This window comes from Hibiscus syriacus, unplaced genomic scaffold (genome assembly GCF_006381635.1).
Source record: "Hibiscus syriacus cultivar Baekdansim isolate YM2019G1 unplaced genomic scaffold, ASM638163v2 tig00110654_pilon, whole genome shotgun sequence".
NCBI classification, from domain to species: Eukaryota; Viridiplantae; Streptophyta; class Magnoliopsida; order Malvales; family Malvaceae; genus Hibiscus; species Hibiscus syriacus.
The window spans coordinates 117,014-140,282 of record NW_024062814.1 but is presented as its reverse complement, the minus strand read 5'-3'; the positions used below and the strand labels follow the sequence as shown (position 1 = coordinate 140,282).

The window sequence follows — 23,269 nt, the reverse complement described above, 5'->3', positions numbered from 1 at the left end:
AATTACAATCACCATTTAAACTGGGGTATAATTGTTTAAAGATAAAGAATGTGCAGCTAACAGAAACAATGTTCCAATAAATTCCTTAAATGTGCAGACAAAGATCACAGAAAGAAAACTATAATTCGATTCTTAAATTGAAATGGAGAAGTGGGTATTCAATAAAAGAAAGAAAAGAGTGACCTGATCGGTAGAAAGTGGAAGAAACAATCAGAGGAGATGAAGGATTTTAAGGAGAACGAAAGCGAGGAATCCGAAGAAGATGAAGAGGAAAATGTAGTCCACCATTACGAAAAACTTGGTTGACCCATGATTTCTTTTCTGCAGTTTATTCATCTTCGATTTCGATTCTTCTGAATCTTCCAGTTTCGCCATTGAACTGATGAATTTTCGGATTTCACTGCAACAAAAAATGAATCTGGGGATCTGAACTTCGTTTGTGCGTTTTTTTTAGTATGGTAAACTACACAAATAGTCACTAATATTTGAGTAAATTTTTATTTTTCTTACTGAAGTTTCAAAAATAATAAATAGGTTACTAATATTATCAATTTTTACAAACCAGTCACTAACGTTATCGATTTATAACAAATCGATTACTCGACGTTAAGTTCCGTTAACATGGGTGATGAAAAACTTACCTGGCCCATTAGTTGTTTACTTGGCAACTCCAATAGCCACATAAAGACCCTATCTGTATTGATCTGTCAACTCTTCAACTTTAGAAATCCACTCCTAAAGGGACAGTGAAAGTAGTCGTGTCTTGCACTTATCTCACTTTTCTTCTTTGTGTGCTCGGTAGTTGCAGTCGGAAGCCATGGTTATCCTCGATGCCTTGTTGGTTTTTCTCCTTGCTTTTATGTCCATTGTTCATCATTGATTCTGTTAAAGACGTACGTAGAGTTTTATGTTAGGGGTAAACTTGAATTTAAGGAGGACAAAAAAGAATTTATAAAATTTCAAGGGAGCGAAAATATAATTTCAATAAAAAATATAAAAAAATCTAAAATTTAAAATAATTTAAAATTTTTAAGAAACGAGCGCCTCCACCTGCTTCTTCTATGATGCTTAAGATTGACAAACAACAGCCAGGAAAGGAAGAAAAGCCTTACTATAGCACTCAAAGTAATACATGTCAAACAATCATTGTGCGATATATTCTTTAATAAAAGTATATGATTTAATCTTAAAATAATACTAAAATAAAATATTAGATAATTATTTTGACAAAAATCGTCAAATACTTAAAAAAATAATATAATTCATGTACTTATATTTGGTTGAATCCAAAATTTAAATATTTAAAATTGTTGTCAAAATACAATTTAAAATAAATAAATATTATTTTAAACATGTATATTATGTTATTTGAAATTTTTAATATTATAATATAAGAAAAATATGAACTTAAATTATAATATAAATATAAAAATATTAAATATATATATATATATATATATATATATATATATATATATATATATATAATAATTGTAAGTATTCTATAAAAAGCATAAAATTCAAAATATATTTTATTTAATACGAATTTGTAATTACAAAATAACCACGTCATAAAATAAAAAATAAAAATTGTAATTGCAATTTTAAATTTCAAAATACTTTAAAAATGTAATGTTACAAAAGACTTTAATCAAAAATTTAAATAGCGTGGTTTTTAAAATTGAGAATTTATATTTTTTTTTTCAGGCGAAGCCCGCGAAACTCTTTCGCTCTGGTATTTGCCTCTCATCTCCATTTTCTCGGCAACCAAACAAACAAGCACCGTTCGTACCAGAAATTAACTGCATCCACCCGTTGCTGTGATCGTTCGCTTCCTTTTTCTTCTCTCTGTATTTTCTTCAATTTCCATCTTTCCTTTCCTCTTTTTGTTAAGACTGTTTTGTTTTTCTCAACTTCATAATCCTTTTCGCATCCTTTTAGTGTTTGGAGGATCCGTTTCCGTGGTTCAATGAGTCACTACGAGACCAACCCTTTCGCCGATGAAGAGGTCAATCCTTTCGCGGTAAAGTTCCTTCCGTCCTCCTATTAGAATCAGTTTCCTTTTTCTCGCGTGATCTGATCGTCAGGTTTTGTTGATTTAGATGACTCATTGACTAAATTGCTTGAGATATTTCGTTTATGTTAGAGTTAATCAATTTCGAGATCGGATTCCTTGTTTTTACTGAGCAAAAAAGGAACGATTTGGACGCAACTAATAATGTCATTTTGAAGGATTTGCTTTTCAAACGTAGACAAATTGATATGGTGTGGCATGGTTATTTTCTCTTAGAAGTAGTATATAAGTTAATTTTGTTTCTGTTACATAAAGATGATATTCATGGTATATGACATTTATTTGGCGAGTATTGTTTTGCTTGTTTAACGTGAAGTCAAACCAGATGGAATTTTGTCACTACATAAAATTACTAGTGATTTATTAAATACAAGATGATGATTTCTGCTCTTTATTATCAACTTTGCTTATAAACGACATGTATGTTTCCATTTTATTTATTGCAGGATCCATCGGTTAAGAAAGGATCAGGCGCCCGTGGAGGTGGAGGTGGAGGTGGAGGTTCACTTTTTTCTACAGTGAGTTATTTTGCTTGCGTATCCATGCTTATTCATCCTCTGTAAGGGCTTATGATATTGCTTGTGTTCCTTAAATTGTAAATATACAAATATTAGTCAGGGATTTCACCCCTTCCTCCCGAACCGTATGAGAGTGGTGCAACAATAGATATTCCTCTTGATACTCATTCTACCGAGGTATCCTAAAACTTTCCAGATATTTAATGGGAAACTATCATGTTTCTAAAGCCTTCTTTTGATATTTTCTGTCTTATCAATTGTAGGATGTCACATCAAAGGAGAAAGAACTTAGAGCAAAAGAGGCTGAACTGAAAAGGCGAGAGGAGGTAATTTCTGATGTCTGCTTGAAATCGAGCTAGGCTAGCTGATGAAGTACAAATCTGGTGCTTCCGGATAATTATTTGTGGCATTTGGTTTCAACATTAATATGTTATTCCTTTCATAATGCAGCTGTGGTTATACGCATTTGTTCTTGACTTTTCAATTGCTGCTTTTTTCATTGTGAAAACACTAAATTATGCAAAGATTTGATCCTAAATGTAAACTTGGATTTCATATGTAGGTAGCGCTGTCTGCAGGTTGATTTTGCAGTTCTCGTTGTTTCCAGAATAAATTGTTCTCATACTAAATGACTGTTATCTTTGTGTAATGCAGGAATTAATGACGAAGGAGGAAGCAATAAAAAGAGGCAAGATCTTTTTATTTTTGTTTTTGATGCTTGATTATTTTGTGCATTATCAGTTTTATTCACATATATGCTTTACCTTTGTCTTGGCAGCTCGAATAGTGATAGAGGTGAAAAATTGGCCAGCATTTTTTCCGATTATCCATAACGACATCGCAAATGAAATACCAGTCCACCTACAAACAATCATGTATGTTGCTTTCGCAACATTGATAGGTGAGTTAAAATTCAGGATTTTTTTTTAAAAAAAAATTAGGCTTCAATATTTTAAGCATGACAGTGCTTCGGTTTTGGTTTTCGATTTTCCATTCATAGGTTTGACATCCAAATAATGAGTAGCTTTGCAGTTAGTTGTTAGAATCTGTAGATTAATTTGTTTATTTGAAAAACTGGAGCTTTACTTATTGGAAGTTCATAATACTTTCCAAGAAGAAAAAAATCTTTATCAACAATATTACCATTTTTGTTTAATAAGATGCTAAAGTGGGAGATTGACTCATTCTATATTAGAATTAATCACTGAAATATTTTAATATTAATGGGTTCTTATTTATCGATGATGTCCTATAATCAAGACAATTAACTGAATCTTATGAAGTCATTCATAGAAGTTCCTGTTTCTTTATATCAAAATGGTCTGTATTAACGATTTTATGAAGGGCATTTACTAAAAAGGAGAATTCTTCAGTATTCCTCAAAATTTTATGTGGATCGAATTGGTTGAAATGTTCATTTCTTGTTCCAATTTGTTATAATGGTCTATGCTGATTTTTGTCTATAAATTTATACGGACATGGCAGGTTTGGTTATCTGTCTTCTCTACAATATGGTGGCTGTTACTACAGCATGGACCAGGGATACAGTGGGTTTTGAAAATTACTAAGCTTAGCCCCTGATCATTAGTGCTTAATTGCTATTTTTGGCATTTTTTATCATTGTATAAATTTACTATAATTTGTTCCAGGCCCAATAATTTGGCTTCTTGCTGTTATATATACCTTAACTGGCATCCCTGGAGGCTTTTACTTCTGGTATCGCCCTCTTTATCAGGCTGCGAGGTACTACTTTTTGATTGTTCCTCGTTTGGATTTTTTTTATTGCTTCCTACAGTTGTATGTTTACAATTATCACTACATTTTAGAATTATTTCGACTCCTAAAATATGTTTGAAGCTTTCGTGAACTGGGTTTTAAAAGGCGCGCATTAGGTGCGAGGCGCAGTCAGGCGATGAAGGTAGCGCCCGCCTGGGTTGGGACGAGGCGATCTACGGGGGCGGCCGGAGGCACACGCCTAGGGGATTTAGACGCCAGGCGTAGCGCCTTTGGCTATTTAGATTTTTGTTAAGAAAATAGGAAAATCCAAACTAAGTAGGAAGAAGAAGAAAATAAACACTGCTACAGGAAAAGTAGAAGAAGGAGAGGCAGAAAGTCACAGTAGAGAACTAATACAACAACAAAACTCTATTTTCATATGCAATAGAATAAGTGAAGGTAGGGCAGTAGGTTGCCTCCAACGTCAGGATTGAGAGCAGTTTTCGTGGAAGATCTCCGACAGTCAGAAAATTAAAAATAAAGAGAAAATGCAATGCATATATAAATACATAAATAAATACATAGTTGAACAGTTTTCATATGCAATATTCACATGCGCGTCTTTAATGAAAAGTAATCCCTGAGTAAAAATCTCTGCATATAGAAAGAAACGTAAGACGCGACTAAATTTAAAAAGAGGAAACCTGAAGAGAATGATACACAGAAGTTAATGATAACAAGCTAGGAGAAAGAATACAGTCAAATGAGTTAAAACCTAAACTAAGGCAACAATACTCCGATATCTTAGTTCTAATCCTACATAAATTCTAATGACAAAAATAAATATAAAGTAGAAGTCATGGAAATTATTACAAAAGAATTAAAAGGAAGACAAAGATATTACACCCTATGTCTGTGACCCGCACTACTCGACTACCCTGGTCTTAAGTCTCCATACTTTCCTATCAGAGGTCATGTTCTTGGTAAGGGTTAAATTCTTCAAATCAGATCTCAAGCAGTCTTCCCACTTCCGCCTTGGTCATCATCTCCTTCTGGCACCGTCGACTGTAATCGACTCTACCCTCCTGACAGCATCCGACGGTTGTCGCCTAAGGACATGTCCAAACCACCGTAGTCTTCTCTCCTTCAATTTTTCGGATACAGACACCACCCCAAGGACATCATAATAGTTAAGTTTGGTGTCATGTCCCACAGAGTCCTACCACATGCCCATCGAAGTATTCTCATTTCTGCGGCCTCCATCCTCCTTACGTGATTCTTCTTGATTGCCCAACATTCTGATCCATACAGCAGCGTTGGTCTTATTTTCATTCTATAAAATTTTCCCTTAAGTTTTAGAGGTACCTTCTTGTCACACAAAACTCCAGTAGAAGTTATCTACTTTTGTCATCATGCCTTTATACGGTGTTCCATGGTGTATACTTTTCACTGACGACATTGTCTAATTGCTGAAACAAAAACTGAGCTAAATAATAGACTGTCTGCCTGAAAGATTGCTTTGAAAGGAAAAGGTCTAAGTATTAATATTGAAAAGACAGAATATTCATGTTCAACCCCAACCCTAACACATAAAATTACTTATAAATAGGCCCAAATCTATAACCCATTATAATATTTATTTATTATAACAAGCTCATAACTTCTTTTACTATTTATATGCTTTTATTGAAAAGTTTATTATTTCTATATAATATTTTTATGTTATGTTATTTTAATTAATTAATTTAATAATAATAATATATATAATTAATTATAAAATAGTAAAATATCAAATTTAATAATATTTATTTAATCATTCTTATTAAATATAAAAGTTATTTTTTATAATAATTTAGAGTTAAATGATGATTTTAAATTGATAATAAAATTAATTTGTATCATTTAAAATAAATAAAATAATGATTTTAAATATTAAAATAATTGTTATTGCCTTTAAGAAATTCAAGTTTGTGTAGTTATGTTTGTCCTACAAAGTATTAGTTTGATTTATATCATATAGTATAAAGGGTGCGCCTCGCATACGAAAGGCGCGTTTGCGCCTTGCGTCAGGCTCCAGGGACTTTTGCGCCACAGTGCGCCTTGAGCCCTTAAAAACCAAGTTCGTGACATAAGATAAGATACCCCATGAGAAATATTTAGGTATAATGCCAAAAAAATTCAAAAAAATATTATTATCATTCGATTAAATAATCACTTTAGCTTGTATTCTTTTTCGGAACATTTTATTCTCAACGTTTTGTTCGGGGGGAGTGAAATGACACCCAGTTAGATAAAAACCGTTAATTGACTAACGATCAATATTTATACTTATTGCTGACGTGCCAAATACTATATATACAAAGTGCTTACATGACACATGCTACGTGTTTAAAGTGGTAAATTGCACTTTGGATACATAGGATTTACCTTGTCAACGATAAGCGATGTCCATTAATTAACTAACATTTCCCATCCAATCAGAGAAGATTTTAAATACTTAAAAAAGAAAGAAAGTTAAAGTAACTATTTATCAAGAATGGTTTTTGACATTATACAAACTATTTGTAAATGCCACTTGTGATCATGCACTCGGACGTAATGTCCGCATTCCTTTTACAGGTCTGACAGTGCGCTGTGGTTTGGATCGTTTCTCTTAGTTTTCTCGGTAAGCTCATTGCTTTCTCAGTTTACTTATTGAATATCCAACCAATATATGTTGGAAAACTCCTCATTACAAACTCTCTTCCTCCTCCTCCTTGCAGGTCCATATAGCGTTTTGCATCCTTGCTGCAATTGCTCCTGAATTGTTTTTCAAGGGCGGGTCCATAACGTAAGTTTTGCTTCTTCTTTTCTTCCAAGGGTGCTTATCAATCATGTTAAGATACTCTACAGCTTAGGTCTTAATGGGGTAATTCTTTGTGCAGAGGTATTTTGGCTGCATTGTCTATATTCCCCCAAGATCGTACGTTGGGGGTAAGTTCGTTCCATTTGAATGCAATATTCCATTATGGTTACTTAGGAATCACGATTTTTTACTTTTTATGATATATATATATATAAAGGTAAAGTACACAAATGGTCATCTGATTATAGGATACTGCTTTATTGAATCATTTGATTATTAAAAGTTACAAAATGATCCCTTGACAATAGAGGTTGCTTTATTGAGTCTATTGACTATTAAAAGTTACAAAATGGTCACTTGGCTATTCATTATGTTCTAAACTCGTCATTTTATGTTAAAAATTAACAATAAATTGAGTTGGACATTAACATGCTAACTAAAATATGATAGTCGTTTGAGATTATGAGATAAGATTTTTATCATATCTTAGCCAACATTTTAACACACAGCTCAGAATGCAACCAATTTTTTAACTGAAAAGGATGAGTTTGAAACATAATGAATAGTCAAGTGACCATTTGAGATTTTTAATAGTGAAGAGACTCAACAAAACAACTCTCTATAGTTAGAGAACTATTTTGTAACTTTTAATAGTTGGAAACTTAATAAAGCAATATCCTATAGACAATTGATCATTTATGTACTTTACCCTATATATAATTCGTGTAAAACCAATGAATTTTACATTGATTTACAATCATTAGATGAACGTAAATGAATGAGACGATGAACGTATATAAATGAATGAATGAGATTTAAATAGTGTGCATTCACATTATTAACTTTTTTTTTACAGATAATCATCTTCTCATTTTCAATCAAGTTATTTATTACACGCATCTAATAGCTTAAATTAGTGTAAAATTCATTAATTTTACTTCCTCTCTATCTAGGGATGGGCATGGGACCCGACCCCGACCCGATCGAGTCGGGTTTTTAAAAAAAATTCTGGGTCGGGTCGGGTTTTTTTAATGTGGTGATCGGGTCACGTTCGAGTTTAGGGTGAAAAATACCCGACTTGAAAAAAATATAATTTTACCTTATATATTTTGGAATAATTACAATAATACTCCTCTATATATTTTTTTTTCAATTAAGTCACTGATTTTATTGAATAAAAATAATATTTTTTATTGTTTCGGGTTGGGTCGGGTGAAATCTTATTTTGGTCGGGTCGGGTCGAGTCGGGTGGAGGATCCCTTGTTCTCGGGTGAACTAAAACCCGACCCATGCCTATCCCTATCTCTATATATCTTTTGAGTCTTTGAGAATACTGACATTATCCAGGCTTGATTTCAACTTGCAGATGATGTACTTCGTCGGTTCTGCATTATTTTGCTGTGAATCACTTGTGAGCATCTGGGTTATTCAGGTCCACTGATCCCTCTTTCCCTAGTGCCTTTCCGTTATTTTCATTAGAATTTTACAATTTTTAATAATTATATATGACATATAGATACGAAGATATCATTATTAACTGTTTTTTTCTTCTTCATAAATTCATACTTGAGTCCATGTTACAAAATCAAGATAATAATAAACAAATGGATGTAAATTAGAAGACAAAAGCAAACAAACACATATTTTACACAGGAAATTCTCTAAACAAGAAAAATAAAGACGAAAATAACCCATAAAATTCACTATATATTTATATATACGGTCTCGAAACGAGTCGCTATAAATTCTTAATTATTTTCCGGAAAAGATCATCACCAAACAATTGTATAATGTACTTTTTCGAAAATGCAGGTCATAATCTCTAACGATTCAATTAACACAATATTGTCGATAACTTTGCTCGAATTCGGTTTCATCTAAGCCCCCATTGATCTCTGATTTGAATTTGCAGCAAGTATTCATGTACTTCCGAGGCAGTGGTAAAGCTGCAGAGATGAAGCGTGAGGTTGCAAGACAAACCATTATGTCTGCACTATGAGAGGAAAAGAGGTGTACTGAAAGATGGTAATTTCTAATTCTCATTTTGTGTTTGCTTTATTTGCCAACAAGTTTTTGTTCTACTCTTACCCCATAGGTGGCTTAGCTAACCATAGTGTCATTTTGCACGCATTTAAAATGATTTTTCCTAACGGCGTCCAAATAATTTTGATTTGAGACATAAATCTTTTGTAATTTGTACATCACTGTATAAAATGTATTTATACATCAATGTATGAACTTAGGGCAAAATATTATATTATACCAATTGTCATAACCATTTTTTTGTAAAACAATTAAATATTATTTTAAAAAAACAATTATGACTTTAAATTGAAAAAAATGAGTGATTTTGAATTGATTTGAATTAAATTAAAAATGGAGTCGCCATCGACCTTTGGGTTAGGTAGGCCGAATACCTAAAAACGTCTTTTAAAACAATTTTAAGAAAAAATCATTTTTTAGACAAAATTCGGTATGCGTTACCAAAGATTCATTTAAATGGATTCGGAAGTCGGTTACGCGTGGGGAAGGATTAGCACCCCACAGCGCCCAAAATTGGTACTGTGTCGCTTACACATTGTCATAATGGTGGAAATTACAAATTGAATATAAAGTTAATTTATGATCCATTTATCGAACATTAATTAATTTGCTTCGAATTATTTAATTAGAGAAAATTCTTTAACTCGAAAGGAAATCTTGAAATTAGCAATCCTCCATCGGGACAACTAACTCGAACTATTTCTCATTCGTAAAAGAATATTCTACCATTGATTATGTTAAAAATACAAAACGAATATAATTAAAAACAATGTTTACATACGAATAAATTGATTAACTGAAAACGTGAATTGAATACAAATTAAAAATTTTGAAATTTACATTCACATAAAATAAAGTAAATTGTCATTTAAAATAACACACATTGCATCGTTTGAATAAATTAATTAGTAAAATATACTCGACTTGTTGCAAGTTCCTATGTCGTTAAAATGCCGTATCGGATCGTACCACTTCGACCAAGTGGTACTTTCCACGCCCATTCTACGCATACGTGTTCTTGAAAATATAATCGAACATTTCTTACATAGATAAAGATATAATGAAAATAAATGTAATTGGAAATACAAAAATAAAATATTTACATTAAATGAAATTGAAAACATTATTTACATAATCCAAATAATTAACTAATGAGTAAAATACACATCCATACATAAATGTCTAAAAATAAATTAGTAAATATTACAAACCAAAATAAATATAAAACATTTAAGGGGCTAAAATAATAGAAACAGAAACTTAGGGGGCTAAACAGCAAAAAACAGAAAGTTAATGGACCAAAATAGCACTAACCGAAATTTAAAGGACTAAATATAAAATAAAAATAATTTAGAGCCCATATCTCAAACATTAAACAGTCAAATACTAGAAGTGAAAATAACCCAAAAGTAAAGCTTATGACTAAATTGAAATTTCACAGAAACATGGAGGATCAAAAAGTAATTAAATAAAATGTCAGACAGTGACCAAATAGAACATTTGCAAATATGATGGCTGAATTCAAACATCCACAAAATATCACAACACAAGAACTTAGGACTAGAATGAAACTATTACAAACATAATGTCCAAAAGTCAAATATTCACAAAAATGACATAACATACATTAATAGGACTAAAATAAAGTATTTTAAAAAATGGGATGGCCAGATTCGAATATCAAAGAAACATACATGAAATATTAAATCAGTGGCTAAGATGTAACATTTATAAATATTGAAACCAGAACCAAATATAAACCAAAAAATGTTATAATACCTAGGATAGTGACTAAAATGAACCTAAAAGAAAATTTAAGCCTAAATCAAATATTAATCCCAATCGAACCCACAAGCCAACATAAAGGACCGAAATGAAAAGGATGCAAAACAGATGACCAAAATCATAAACCTCATCGAAAATAAAAACTAAGAACAAAGATGGACTAAAATAGAAGGCAACCCAGTTTAAAGACTAAAACATAAATGTTAATAAATTCCATTAATATACATACAATGATCAAAATAAAATTAATCACAAATCAATAAACCTGAATAGGCATAAAACCAAACTAACATTACAGAAAATTTAAGGACTGAAATAAACATTTCACAAATTCCAGGATTGATATATAAAAATTGTCATAAACATCAACACATATGTTAGGACGAAAATATAACAAGAAATAAAAAGGAGACTCAAATAGAAAAAACTGAAACCTAAAAGACTAAATAGGAATTAAACCATACACAAGCCAATGGCTAAAATAATATATTCACAAATATAGTGACCAATGTCAAATATTAACAAAAATAACTTAACAAATAATAAAAGGACTAAAATATAAATAAGGAAACATCAGAATCTGAAATCAAATAAATGAAACTTCATTTAATGGCTAAATAATACGGTTACAAAGCATCAGGGACCAAAAGAGTAGTTACCCCATAAATCGAAAACACGGATGGGGATGGGGTTCAAAACGGCAGCATTTCAGCTGGGAAATAAAAGCCCCATACACGGGCTAAACCTCTCATCTCCCTCATTTTCCCTCTTTCAGAAACAAAAAAAAAAAGATATAGTTGAGAACTCTCTCAACTTCTCTCGCCGGAGACGAGGGCGTTGGCCGCCACCGACGGAGTCCACGGCGGAACTCACGGCGGCCGGAGAGAGAGAAGCCTCCAAAAGACTCCTCTCTTAGCTCTCAACCCAAATCTAAAGTCCCCTACCCCAAAATCCAAACAGAAAACCCTAGATTTAGGATTTACCTCACGGAAAACCGAGACTCCAACGACCCTTTGGACTTCCGATGGTTCCTCCGATCAAGGTATGGGTTCCCCTCTCTCTGTTTTTTTTCTTTCGTATTTTTGTTTGAATGGGATGTATGGTTTTTCTCTTGGTTTCTTTCTTTTCTTTCCTCTGTGTATTTTTCTCTTTTTTTTTTTTTGACCCCGAATCCCTCTCCTTTTTGACTCTGATATCTTGCTTGATTTATGGTTGATTTTTGCTTCGTTTGGTGAGATGATGATGTCTAGGAATAGGGGAAATTATGGGTTGTTGATTTAGGGTGACCAATTTCCCGATTTACCGGGATTTAGGTATTTTATATTTTAGGGTTTTGATTTGTTTACTATTTCCTTTGATTGGTTTGATTTGGAACTGATGGGGTTACTGTTGGTGCAGGTGGGAGCAGTCGGAGTGGAGCGAGACGGGCCGGAACAGTGACGGCGGCGCGGCTGTTCCTTTGCTGCTGGCGGCGGCGGCTAGCCACTGGCTTCGGTTTAGGGTTTAAAACCCTAATTACTTGGGCCAGATCCAGGCCTGGTTCGGGTATTGGGCCTGAACCGGGTCTGGGCTCCAAGTCTTGTAATTCTGGGTCGGGTTTGGTATCTGATGGGCTTCGGGTTTGAGCCTGCAAAAATTGTAATATTTGTAAATTAATAATAATAATAGTAATAATAATAATATAACGATAATAATAATAATAATAATAATAATAACGATAAAAAACCTGGACAAAAACGGGTGTCTACACCAATTATATCCATGTTGAGTACTTTCTAACATGTTGTTTTTAGGATAGATTATGTATTTAGTAACTAATCTATCAATTTTGGTCTGTTTTAACACTTTAGCTTTCAATTTTTTAAAATCATATTTAATGTTTAGTTTTCATTTCATTTTAGTACCCCCGTTGTTAAACTTAACGCATTTACTATCTAAACTATTAGTTTTGGTCCGTTTTAGAACCTAAACTTTCATTCCCCCCAATAGTTAACGTTAAATTTTGAACGGTTACTAAAATGAAATAAAAACTGAAGTTTTTAACAATGGGTACTAAAATGAAACAAAAACTAAACTTTAGATATGATTTGAAAAAATTGAAATTTAGGTACTAAAATAGATCAAAACTGATATTTTGGGTACTAAACACGTAATTTACCTTAGTTTTTAATGTGATTTTGTGTATTTAATCTTTAATTCAATTGAAATAGATTAATTATTATTTAAACTTATTAAAAATAATTAAAATATTTCAAACTATTTTAAATATTCAAATATTGTTATAATAATATAAATATAATATTATAATCTCGAGTGCTCAAAGTGTAATAGGTCAAAACTCTCGTGTGCTCGTAAGTTAAACTGCATAAACATATACGTATAAGAAATTTTTATATTTTAAGATATGTTAACTATAGTATAGGGATGGGTATTGGACCTGAATCTGACGGGTTCTGATCCGACCCTATTCAATCGGGTCGGGTTTTTTTTTAAAAAAAAATTGGGTTCGGGTTTAAGGTAAAAAATACCCGACCCGACCTCAAAAAAATATATAATTTTATCTTATATATTTAAAAATAATTACAATAATACCCCTCCATATATATATTTTTTCAATTAAGTTAATGTTTTATTGAATAAAAATAATATTTTTTATTATTTCGGGTCGGGTTTCTAAGTTATATGTCGGGTCGGGTTCGGGTCGGGTGGACAAAAAACCTGACCCGACCCATGCCCATCCCTACTATAGTATACCATTACTCCACAACATTAACTAAGCCCTAATCCTTATCATTAGTCTTTTTAATCACTCAAAACAATATTTGCTAGCATTGACTTATTAAATTAACTCATAGCAGAAACTAACAAATGACCTCAATAATTAAATGTGATATTATTCTTTTTCGGGATCCTGTGTTCAAGCAGTTTTGTCTGTAAGTGTGTGCGTTGTTAATGGCTAAGAAAGTTTCTAATCAAATACTATCTTATAATCATCTTAGACTATTAAAAAAGGGTAAACTACATCAAATACCACTGAACTTTAAAAGTTGTATTGTTTATACCATCGAACTTTCAATTTTGCCAATTGTAGCACTAAACTTTGATATTTGTTTCAATTATACAACTAAACCATTAAATCGTTAACGATCGATGACGTGACTGACGGATGTCAATATAGACATCTCACCAAAATGACGTCATTTTGATCCGTCCGTTAACGATTTAATGGCCTAGTGGTATAATCAAAACAAAAATAAAATTCAATGCTATAATTTACAAAAATTAAAAGCTTAGTTGTATAAATGATATAGCGCCTAAAGTTTAATAATATCTGGTATAGTTTACCCTTAGAAAAATAACTCATAGCATTATTAGACAATTTGTTATAACCACATAAAAAATCATTTATAGATACAAATAGACTTCTACAAAATTTTAAGAATTATATTCTCGAACAAATTGAATTTGTATGGGGGTGAGTATTCAAGAGTTGTGTAAAAAAGAATTATGGACACCAATTTATCATTTAAACCTTATTTAAAAACAGTTTCAAGATAAATTTATAAATTTCGAGTCAAATCAAATATATTTATTTGAATTTATGTTTAAATTTATAGCATTTTTATTCAAGACTTTTTCCATTTAAGCAATGGAAAGTTCATGCATCGATTGTTAGAAGTAAGAGAAAAACAAATAAGATAAAACGACGTTACTTGCAAGCCAAGCCAATATATGCAGCATAGGACTACTAAAATGGGAACAAAGGTAAAAGTTTACAGCTTGACCTAATGGTGAAGATCAAAATTGTTTTCTCTGTGATCTTTTAAATAGTTTTATATGAAAGGAACAGACTAAGTCGGAATGGACTACAGACCATGTTACAACCGGCAGCCATGCTTGACCTCTTTAAAATTATACAAGCATACCCGACCTCGAAGCTTCTAAGATGGTGTGTGGAAGAACTCAGATTTCTATGGCGACGGATCAGTGAAAATTGCACTGTTGCAAGAGAGGATAGGAATAATTGACGTACTTCTCCCACAGCGGCTTGTATTTCTCTATCCCGATTTTCAACCATGGCTTCGAGTTCCCTTTGAAGTGTAGAACAGCCCCTTTCTCTATCAACTGGGGATCAACGTTTGTGTAGCCTAGCCCTAGTACATGCCATGAGGGATCCAATGCCTCTGTCAATCCATAGAACGTCAGCAGTCCGGGCGGAAGTGTCCCGAGTTTCCACAACGTCCTGTCCACGTTCCGTTCTTGCCAATAGTGATAGATGCCGGTCACATTCCTCTTCCTCCACTCGACCAAATCGAAAACAGTCATCCCAAATGCCCAACCACAAGCGTCAGGGTCAAAGTGTGCCCTTATCAGAGGGTGAGAGTAGTTCAGGTACTTGTGATACCTGTGAAATGTCTCCATGCACGTCTCCACTGCTCCGTTAACGTTGCCCTTCAAATCAATGGAAAATAGACCAGAAAGATCTTTCTGAACCACAATGTCATCGTCGACAAATACCACCTTCTTTAGTGCTGGATAAACTTCAGGGATATAAAACCTCAAATGAATAAGCATTGACAGGTATTTGGGATTTCTGAACTTTATTGGAGTCCGACCATCATCGTTATGGCCAGAAAAATAATAACTCTGAGTCTCAGAATCTTGCAGTTGCTTAAGAACCGGAACATAAGAAGCATTCAACCACTTGAAGTCCTCAAACTTCTGAATTGGGGATAGGGGTGAACATTCGATCGAGTTGAGTCAAAAAATTTTGAGTTATTCAAGTTGACGAATCGTATTTACAACTCAAACTTAACTTGAAATTTTTTCGAGTCGAGTTATTCTAGTCTCTATACCAATTTTATTAGAATTTTTATAGTTTTATGACAATCATTTGTTACATTTTTTTCTTTCTCTAATCATATATATATATATATATATATATATTCTTTTAACATTATAATGTTATTTAATATATTAAATACAATCTAAAAATATGAATTATATTCATAATATTATATTTTAAAGAAATTATTTTGAGGGTAAAATATTGATGAGAGTATAAAGAAGTTAAGGAATTGATGGTAAGAAAGAATTTGTAAACATTTGTAGTCAAAAGACCAAATTGAGTAAAATGCAAAGTTAAGGGACTAAATAAAAAAGAAAATACAATTTTAGTAAAAAATTAAGAATTGAAGTTACATAGGTATTCTATTGTGGTATATGAGTATGTGATTCAAATTTGGTAAAAGATGGACTTAAAATAAATAATGAATTGAAGAAATAAGAAAAATATGAAATATTAAGGGACTAAATTGAAAAATAAAAAAATTATTATCGAAAAGAGGAATTGAAAGTACATATGTATTCTACAATGGTTTATGAGCATGTGGTTTAAATTTGGTAAAAGATGGACTTAAAATAAAGGATGAATTGAAGAAATAAAAAAATATGAAAAATTAAGGACTAAATTGAAAAATAAAAAATTTGTTAACAAAATGAGGAGTTGAAAATACATATGTATTTTACGATGATTTATGAGCACGTGGTTCAAATTTGGTAAAATACGAACTTAAAATAAAGGAGAAATTGAAAGAATGTTGAAATCAGAGACTAAATCATAAAACTATCAAAATATTTATTCAAATTATTGGTTTTTCAAGTAACTCGACAATTCAAAATTTCATCTCTTTTATATATATTTTTTATATTATTTCACACATACACATATATATTAAATTATTAAAACAAATCTAATAATTAAATTATATTTTTCGCACACATATATATTTAATTATAGGTAATACAAGATTTATAAATAAAAATGAGTTTCATATTTTTTATATTTTAAATTAATTTAATTTATCTTTTTTTTTTACAATTTTAAATGATTATAAATATAAAGCAAATGAGAAATATTTTTTTAAGAATTTGAAAATAAATAGTTAAGATTCTTATTATAAATTTATTTTATGATTTAAATTGCTTTTGTGACTTTGAATTCTAATATGAATTTTTAATATTTTTAGTTTTTAATATAATTCATATATAATTATTTAAAAATAATTATGAAGAAATTAATTTAATTTGAAAATATAACAATGTTAAACTTGTTTTTATTTATAAATCTTGTATTACCTATAATTATATATATGTGTGAAAAATATAATTTATTTATTAGATTTATTTCAACAATTTAGTATATTTGTGTATGTGTGAAATAATATAAAATAAAATATATAAAAGAGTTTGCAATATAATAATGTATGGACTAGTTAGCTCAGTGGTTAAGGCTTGCTCAATGACACCAATGGTTCCTGGTTCATAACATTTTGGTAGCAGCATTTTCATAATTTGTTTTCCTTTACATATGTTTGACACGTGTCATAACTTGGTTGGTGGATAAAATTATCAAATTAAATATTAAAAATAATTCTCCAATCATGTGATGACATGTTTTACTTAGAAATATGTCACAATAATATGTTAACACGTGAGACCTTCAGATTGGAGGATTAATTATTTTAAATTAAATTAAAATTAGGACAATATTTATAGAATTCATAAGTATTGAGGACTAAATGTATAATTATTCTATTTTTATTAACGGGCATGTCACAATTTCTTTTAAAAATTAACGGAAAGTGGCTTGATTGAAACATTTAAAAAGTTGAGTGGTCTCTTTTACCAAATTAAAACATCGGTAGTCAAAATTATTTTTAACCATAATTTAATGGTCACCAGTGTAGTTTACCCTAAATAAAATTAATATTTGCCAGGTGTAGCTTTTACCATCCGTGAAGTCAACTGTATGTTGGTGGAACAGGTTATGTAAATCTGAAAGCTTTAGGAAACTCATCACCCCTAACTTGTCGTTGTTAATCAAGGAAAACAATAATGATTTTTGAAGTTCCTCTTCTGATTCTTTGAAGAAAAACCACTCAGATTTCGCCATCTTTTACTTTCAAAATGGCAATTCTCTCTTTCTTCACCAGAGCTTCAAGGGCTTTCAATGGCTACCCTGCTTCCTCTAAGCTTTTGCTTCTCTGTACTCTCAGTCTCAGGTTCCTTCTTTTTTTTTTCTTTTTCATTCTTCCATGAAAAACCCCACTTTTTAAAACCTTTTTGCCTTGTTCCCCACCTCCTTTTTGTGTGGTTCTTTTGGCTTCTGTTTGATTTATGTGTACTGTAATGGATATAGTGAAAAGTGAAATTATTCGCACATACATATACATGTTTGTATATTGTAGACATTAAAATAAAAAATTGAAGTTTGATTTTTCCAGCTGCTCAGTGTTTAGATAAGTAGATAGTCTGGTGGATCAAAATAGGGTAAATCTAATAGTACTATAAAGCTTAGGTTTTAAATTTACTTAAATTTCAGCTTCTTAAGCTTTGTTTAGCTCGTCAGCTAAGTCCATGAGTATAATGTCGAAGAATTTTGGAGGAAATGAACTTCTGGTTGATATTAAATCTGGGATTGTAATCATTATGGCCTCAAGAACAGTAGGAAAAAAGTGAAATCTTTAGACATGTTGAAGTTTAATGTAGATTTTAGAGAATGCACATTGTTTTACCAGGTAGCCTATTTACCTGTTGTTGTTGAATTGGTGCAGTGGTGGAGGTGTTGTAGCTTACTCGGAATCGCAAGCAGATGTTATCAAAACGAGTGTTCAAGTGAATGAAAAAGACAGCAAGAAAAAGAGAGTGGTGGTTCTCGGGACCGGATGGGCCGGCATTAGTTTCCTTAAGGATCTTGATGTTTCGGCTTACGATGTTCAGGTTGTTTCACCCCGGAATTATTTCGCGTTCACCCCGTTGTTGCCTAGTGTCACCTGTGGGACTGTTGAAGCACGGAGCATTGTAGAGCCTGTCCGAAACATGATTAAGAAGGTAGATGAAAGAAACTAGAGCTGCACAAAATCGTTTTTCCTCTTCTCTTTAGTGTTATTGTAGGGGCTAAATGATATGCATACATAGGTACAGTTTCATGGATATTGCAGTTGGGGGTTTTGGTGTCTTGTTTGCTTAATTAATCTGATCATTTTGTTGCTGACAGAGAAATGGAGAAATACGGTTTTGGGAAGCCGAATGTATGAAGATTGATGATGCAAACAAGAAACTTTTGTGCCGTCATACCAGTGAAAATAACTTGGTGGGAAACGACGAATTCTCGTTGGATTATGATTATTTAGTTATAGCTGTGGGAGCACAAGTAAACACATTTAACACCCCAGGTGTCCTTGAGAACTGCCACTTCCTGAAGGTAGAGTCATCTTTTGTCATATCATATCATATATATTATAGTAAAAGGGACGATCGGTAGCATTCGGAAACTCTTCCTTTTGTAAATAAAGTCTTTCCGGTTCCCCACTTGAATGCAGGAAGTTGAGGATGCACAGAAGATACGCAGGAGTGTTATCGACTGTTTTGAAAAGGCTGTTCTTCCTGGCTTAACCGAAGAAGAACGAAGGATAAACCTTCATTTTGTAATTGTCGGAGGGGGACCTACTGGTGTGGAGTTTGCAGCAGAGTTGCATGACTTTGTTAAGGAGGATTTGGTCAACTTATATCCTTCAGTTAAAGATTTAGTGAAAATAACAGTGGTTCAATCAGGGGACCATATTCTGAACATGTAAGGGGATACGATTTTTCATTTTATTTCATCGATACGGTCTTTAAATTTCAGTGACTTGAAGACTGAACTATACTCTTTCCTTATGCCAACTATTCTGTTGATCTCTATCTTTTCATTTTGTGGCATATTTTATGTCTAAATTCTAAACATGCAGTGTGACATACAAATTGGACTGCAGTCTATAGACAAAATCACAAATAACTTGTCAGATTCTACACTCTGCAGGTTTGATGAACGAATAAGTTGTTTTGCTGAGCAGAAATTTAGCAGAGATGGTATTGATGTTCAAACCGGATGTCGTGTTATTAGCCTTTCCGATAAGGAAATCACTATGAAGATCAAGTCAACAGGAGAGGTTTGTTCTGTACCCCATGGATTGGTTGTTTGGTCTACTGGTGTTGAGACTCGACCTGTCGTGAAGGACTTCATGGCCCAAATCGGGCAGGTGCGAAAATTCTTTTCCTTTGAAAGGCAAAATTATCTTTATTTGATAGTTTTAGGAACAAAGTACAAATTAGAAGTACCCAAAAATTAGAACTTTTACTTTGCATAAACCCGAAAACAAGACACTACATAAAACGATATCCGGAAAATGGAGTTAACCATCATACTTCACTGGTTTAGAAAACATTGTAAAGTTGAAGTTGGAGTATCCAAATTCATATAGAATCGTCACCTAATCACAAGACGAAAACCGCCACGGTACTTAACAACCGTAATGTCATTATGAGAAGTTATAATTTGAAGTTAAAGTTACTGAATAAAGACAAGAAAAGTGATCCCAAATCCTGATTGAATAGAGGTGTTAGTAATAGCTTCAACTTTGAAGTTGTAGCTGTCTATGATGATTTTGTCTGTACTCTGTAGTCCCTAGGAGTAATAGAGTGTTAATTTCGGACAAACTTACCTCTTACATTCTTGTCTACAATTGTTATGTTTGAAATTAATGGTTGTTTTGCAGTCGGGTCACTTACGATAAGATTCACATTTCAGGCTAATAGACGCGTTCTAGCAACCGATGAATGGTTGAGAGTAAAAGGAAGTGAAAATGTGTATGCCCTTGGTGATTGTGCCACTATAAATCAGCGTAAAGTCATGGTAATTCCCTTTGACTATTTGAGTTTATTTCGACGAAGATTATGGTATGTAATCTTCCATCATGTTCCTTCAGGAAGATATCTCTGCCATATTCAAGGCTGCAGACAAAGATAACTCTGGTTTCTTAACTATTAAAGAATTCGAAGACGTTGTAGATGATATCCTTGAACGGTATCCTCAAGTGAAACACTATTTGAGGAGCAAGCAAATGAGGGATGTAACCGATCTGTTAAAAGATCCCGAGGGGAACAAAAGAGATGAAGTTGACATCGAAGGGTTTAAGTTAGCCCTTGTTCACGCTGATACACAATTGAAAAATCTGCCTGCAACAGCTCAGGTAATTTATCTTTGGCCTTTATCAGCTTCACTGTCGATACACGATCTTATAGTTTGTATCTTCAGGTTGCGGCACAACAAGGTGAATATCTTTCTAAATGCTTCAACCGCAAGTATCTGAGTGAAGATAATCCCGAAGGGCCACGGCGTTTCAGAGGGTCCGGTCGACATCAATTCCGTCCATTTCAGTATGTGCTCTTGTTACATTATACAATCATATGACTGCACCAATAAATATTCATATTGCTTGGAAAAAATGCTAAATTGGATCTTCTTTTATTTCAACTGGAAGATACAAACACTTTGGGCAATTTGCTCCTTTAGGAGGGGAGCAAGCAGCTGCTGAGCTTCCTGGGGACTGGGTTTCCATGGGTCATAGCACACAGTGGCTCTGGTATTCTGTTTATGCAAGGTGAATCCTGGTCTTCGTCTTATCCGTTTGGTATACATTTGCCTAACGGCTCATCACATGCACATTATGGTATGTATAATGAGGGACATCTTTTGACATGATCAATTTTCTCATGCATTCTGGTTCAGCAAACAAGTGAGCTGGCGTACTCGGGTGTTGGTGGTATCCGATTGGACTCGAAGATTCATTTTCGGAAGAGATTCAAGCCGCATTTGAGGCAGCAACATGAGTGAACCTTGTCATAATAAGCTGGGGGGGGGGACTTTTGTCACTCACCAACGTTAGTTATTCATTCGTATGGTGTTTGTGTTTGCATCGGCATCGGTTGTATACGAGTATTACGAGTCGTGTGGACGTATGTAGGCTTTTAATCTTTTCACTGTGCTCTTTCCCTGTTTTGGTGTGTACTGGTCCTTTTTTCCCTATAATACCTATGAAGAAAACAAATGGGGTTGTGCAATGAAAACTTATATTCGATACTTGCCGAGCTCAACTCTGACGCTTTCACGGAGACTTGTACTTCATCCGGCCAACACCTTTGTTATACCACGTGCAATTAACACACAACAAACCTAACTTCCCTTCCCTCTACTTTCTCTTCCGTAATAAATACCATCACCTCCTATATGCCATTTCCTCATCTTCTTCAATTCTTGTCGGCAAGTATTATGACATCAAACAGAGCATGTAGCAATGGCGAGCTCGGCTAATGTCTCCGGCCACGTTGGCTATGCAGAGCATATAAATTTATTATATATCAATTGGTGTCATCCATTTCATTAAATCTAAGTAGAGTAAGTGAATGTCTAAATGTATTTAGGTATATCCGGGCGTGTTCATTTCTCAATTTTAATCAAATTAGTCAACCGAACTAAATTAATTTGGTTAAAATGATTGGTCACTGAATTAGTTTGATTCAAGAAACGATTAAATTTTTAATATTTGGATAACGATTAATTTGATTCGAAATCAGTTAAATAATCGAATTAACTAAATTAGCTAAAAATATTAAATATTAAATATATTATATATTAAATAATATATATTTTAAGATAAAATCCATTATAAATTAATATCCAATTATTTTTAACTGCATTATACCTATTAAATTATCGAGACTCAATTAAATTTTAATCTAAATAAAAGACCTATATTAACTAAAAAATTATAAATTTTTTTTGTCAATTCAATCGGTGAACGAACTACCTAATAAAGCAACAGCCCATACTTTTCTTATATCACCCTAGAACAAGTAAGAGGGTAGTTTTACTATACGACAGTCTAATATAAGGTTAATAAAATATGTTATTAGAAATATTAATATTTTTTTAATATTTCCGGTAGAGCGCTACCTAAAATATTTTTTTACCGAAAATGTTAATTTCGCTATCTAAAATGAATATTTTTGATATTAACATTTTCGGTAGAAAAAGTAACATTGGTAGTGTCCAATATTAATATTTTCGGTAGAAAAAAATAACATTTTAAGTAACGTTCTATCGAAAATCTTAAAAAAATATTAACATTTTCGGTAGAGCCTTTCCTTAACCTTATATTAAACTGTCTTTATTATTCATATTTATCTTCCAGTTAATTTAATTTAGTTTGTCATAAAAATGCTTATAAATGATAACTTTTTAAAAAAACTCTATATATTTTGATTTTTTATTCATCTTATAATTAATTTAATATAGTTAAAAATAAAATAATAACACGGGATAAAAATAAATTATAAAAAATCATATACTCATACTCAATTATAATAATTAACGATGATGTAATATCTTTAATTGAAATTTTTTTT

General features: G+C 32.3%; 3 protein-coding genes across 3 annotated transcripts; 2 read left to right on the top strand and 1 right to left on the bottom strand.

The window, feature by feature from the left end:
- Window positions 1-1,969: 1,969 nt before the first annotated feature.
- On the top strand, window positions 1,970-7,142 carry LOC120137221 (secretory carrier-associated membrane protein 1-like). The gene is made up of 10 exons (XM_039153029.1): window positions 1,970-2,023; window positions 2,521-2,610; window positions 2,689-2,769; window positions 2,856-2,918; window positions 3,247-3,280; window positions 3,371-3,493; window positions 4,078-4,143; window positions 4,242-4,335; window positions 6,928-6,973; window positions 7,071-7,142. Exons 1-10 carry the CDS (start codon window positions 1,970-1,972, stop codon window positions 7,140-7,142), a joined length of 723 nt encoding a protein of 240 aa, XP_039008960.1.
- Window positions 7,143-14,860: 7,718 nt separating this feature from the next.
- Window positions 14,861-17,936, bottom strand: LOC120137224 (probable galacturonosyltransferase 10). The gene is made up of 2 exons (XM_039153031.1): window positions 17,844-17,936; window positions 14,861-15,703 (listed from the first exon to the last, which is right to left on the bottom strand). The coding sequence occupies exons 1-2, from the start codon at window positions 17,934-17,936 to the stop codon at window positions 14,966-14,968; spliced, it is 831 nt and encodes a 276-aa protein (XP_039008962.1). The 3' UTR covers window positions 14,861-14,965.
- Window positions 17,854-21,944, top strand: LOC120137242 (external alternative NAD(P)H-ubiquinone oxidoreductase B1, mitochondrial-like). Its single transcript, XM_039153046.1, has 10 exons — window positions 17,854-18,045; window positions 18,598-18,874; window positions 19,041-19,247; window positions 19,366-19,616; window positions 19,845-20,064; window positions 20,613-20,717; window positions 20,791-21,054; window positions 21,120-21,241; window positions 21,346-21,465; window positions 21,594-21,944. Exons 1-10 carry the CDS (start codon window positions 17,951-17,953, stop codon window positions 21,679-21,681), a joined length of 1,749 nt encoding a protein of 582 aa, XP_039008977.1. The 5' UTR covers window positions 17,854-17,950; the 3' UTR covers window positions 21,682-21,944.
- Window positions 21,945-23,269: the final 1,325 nt, after the last annotated feature.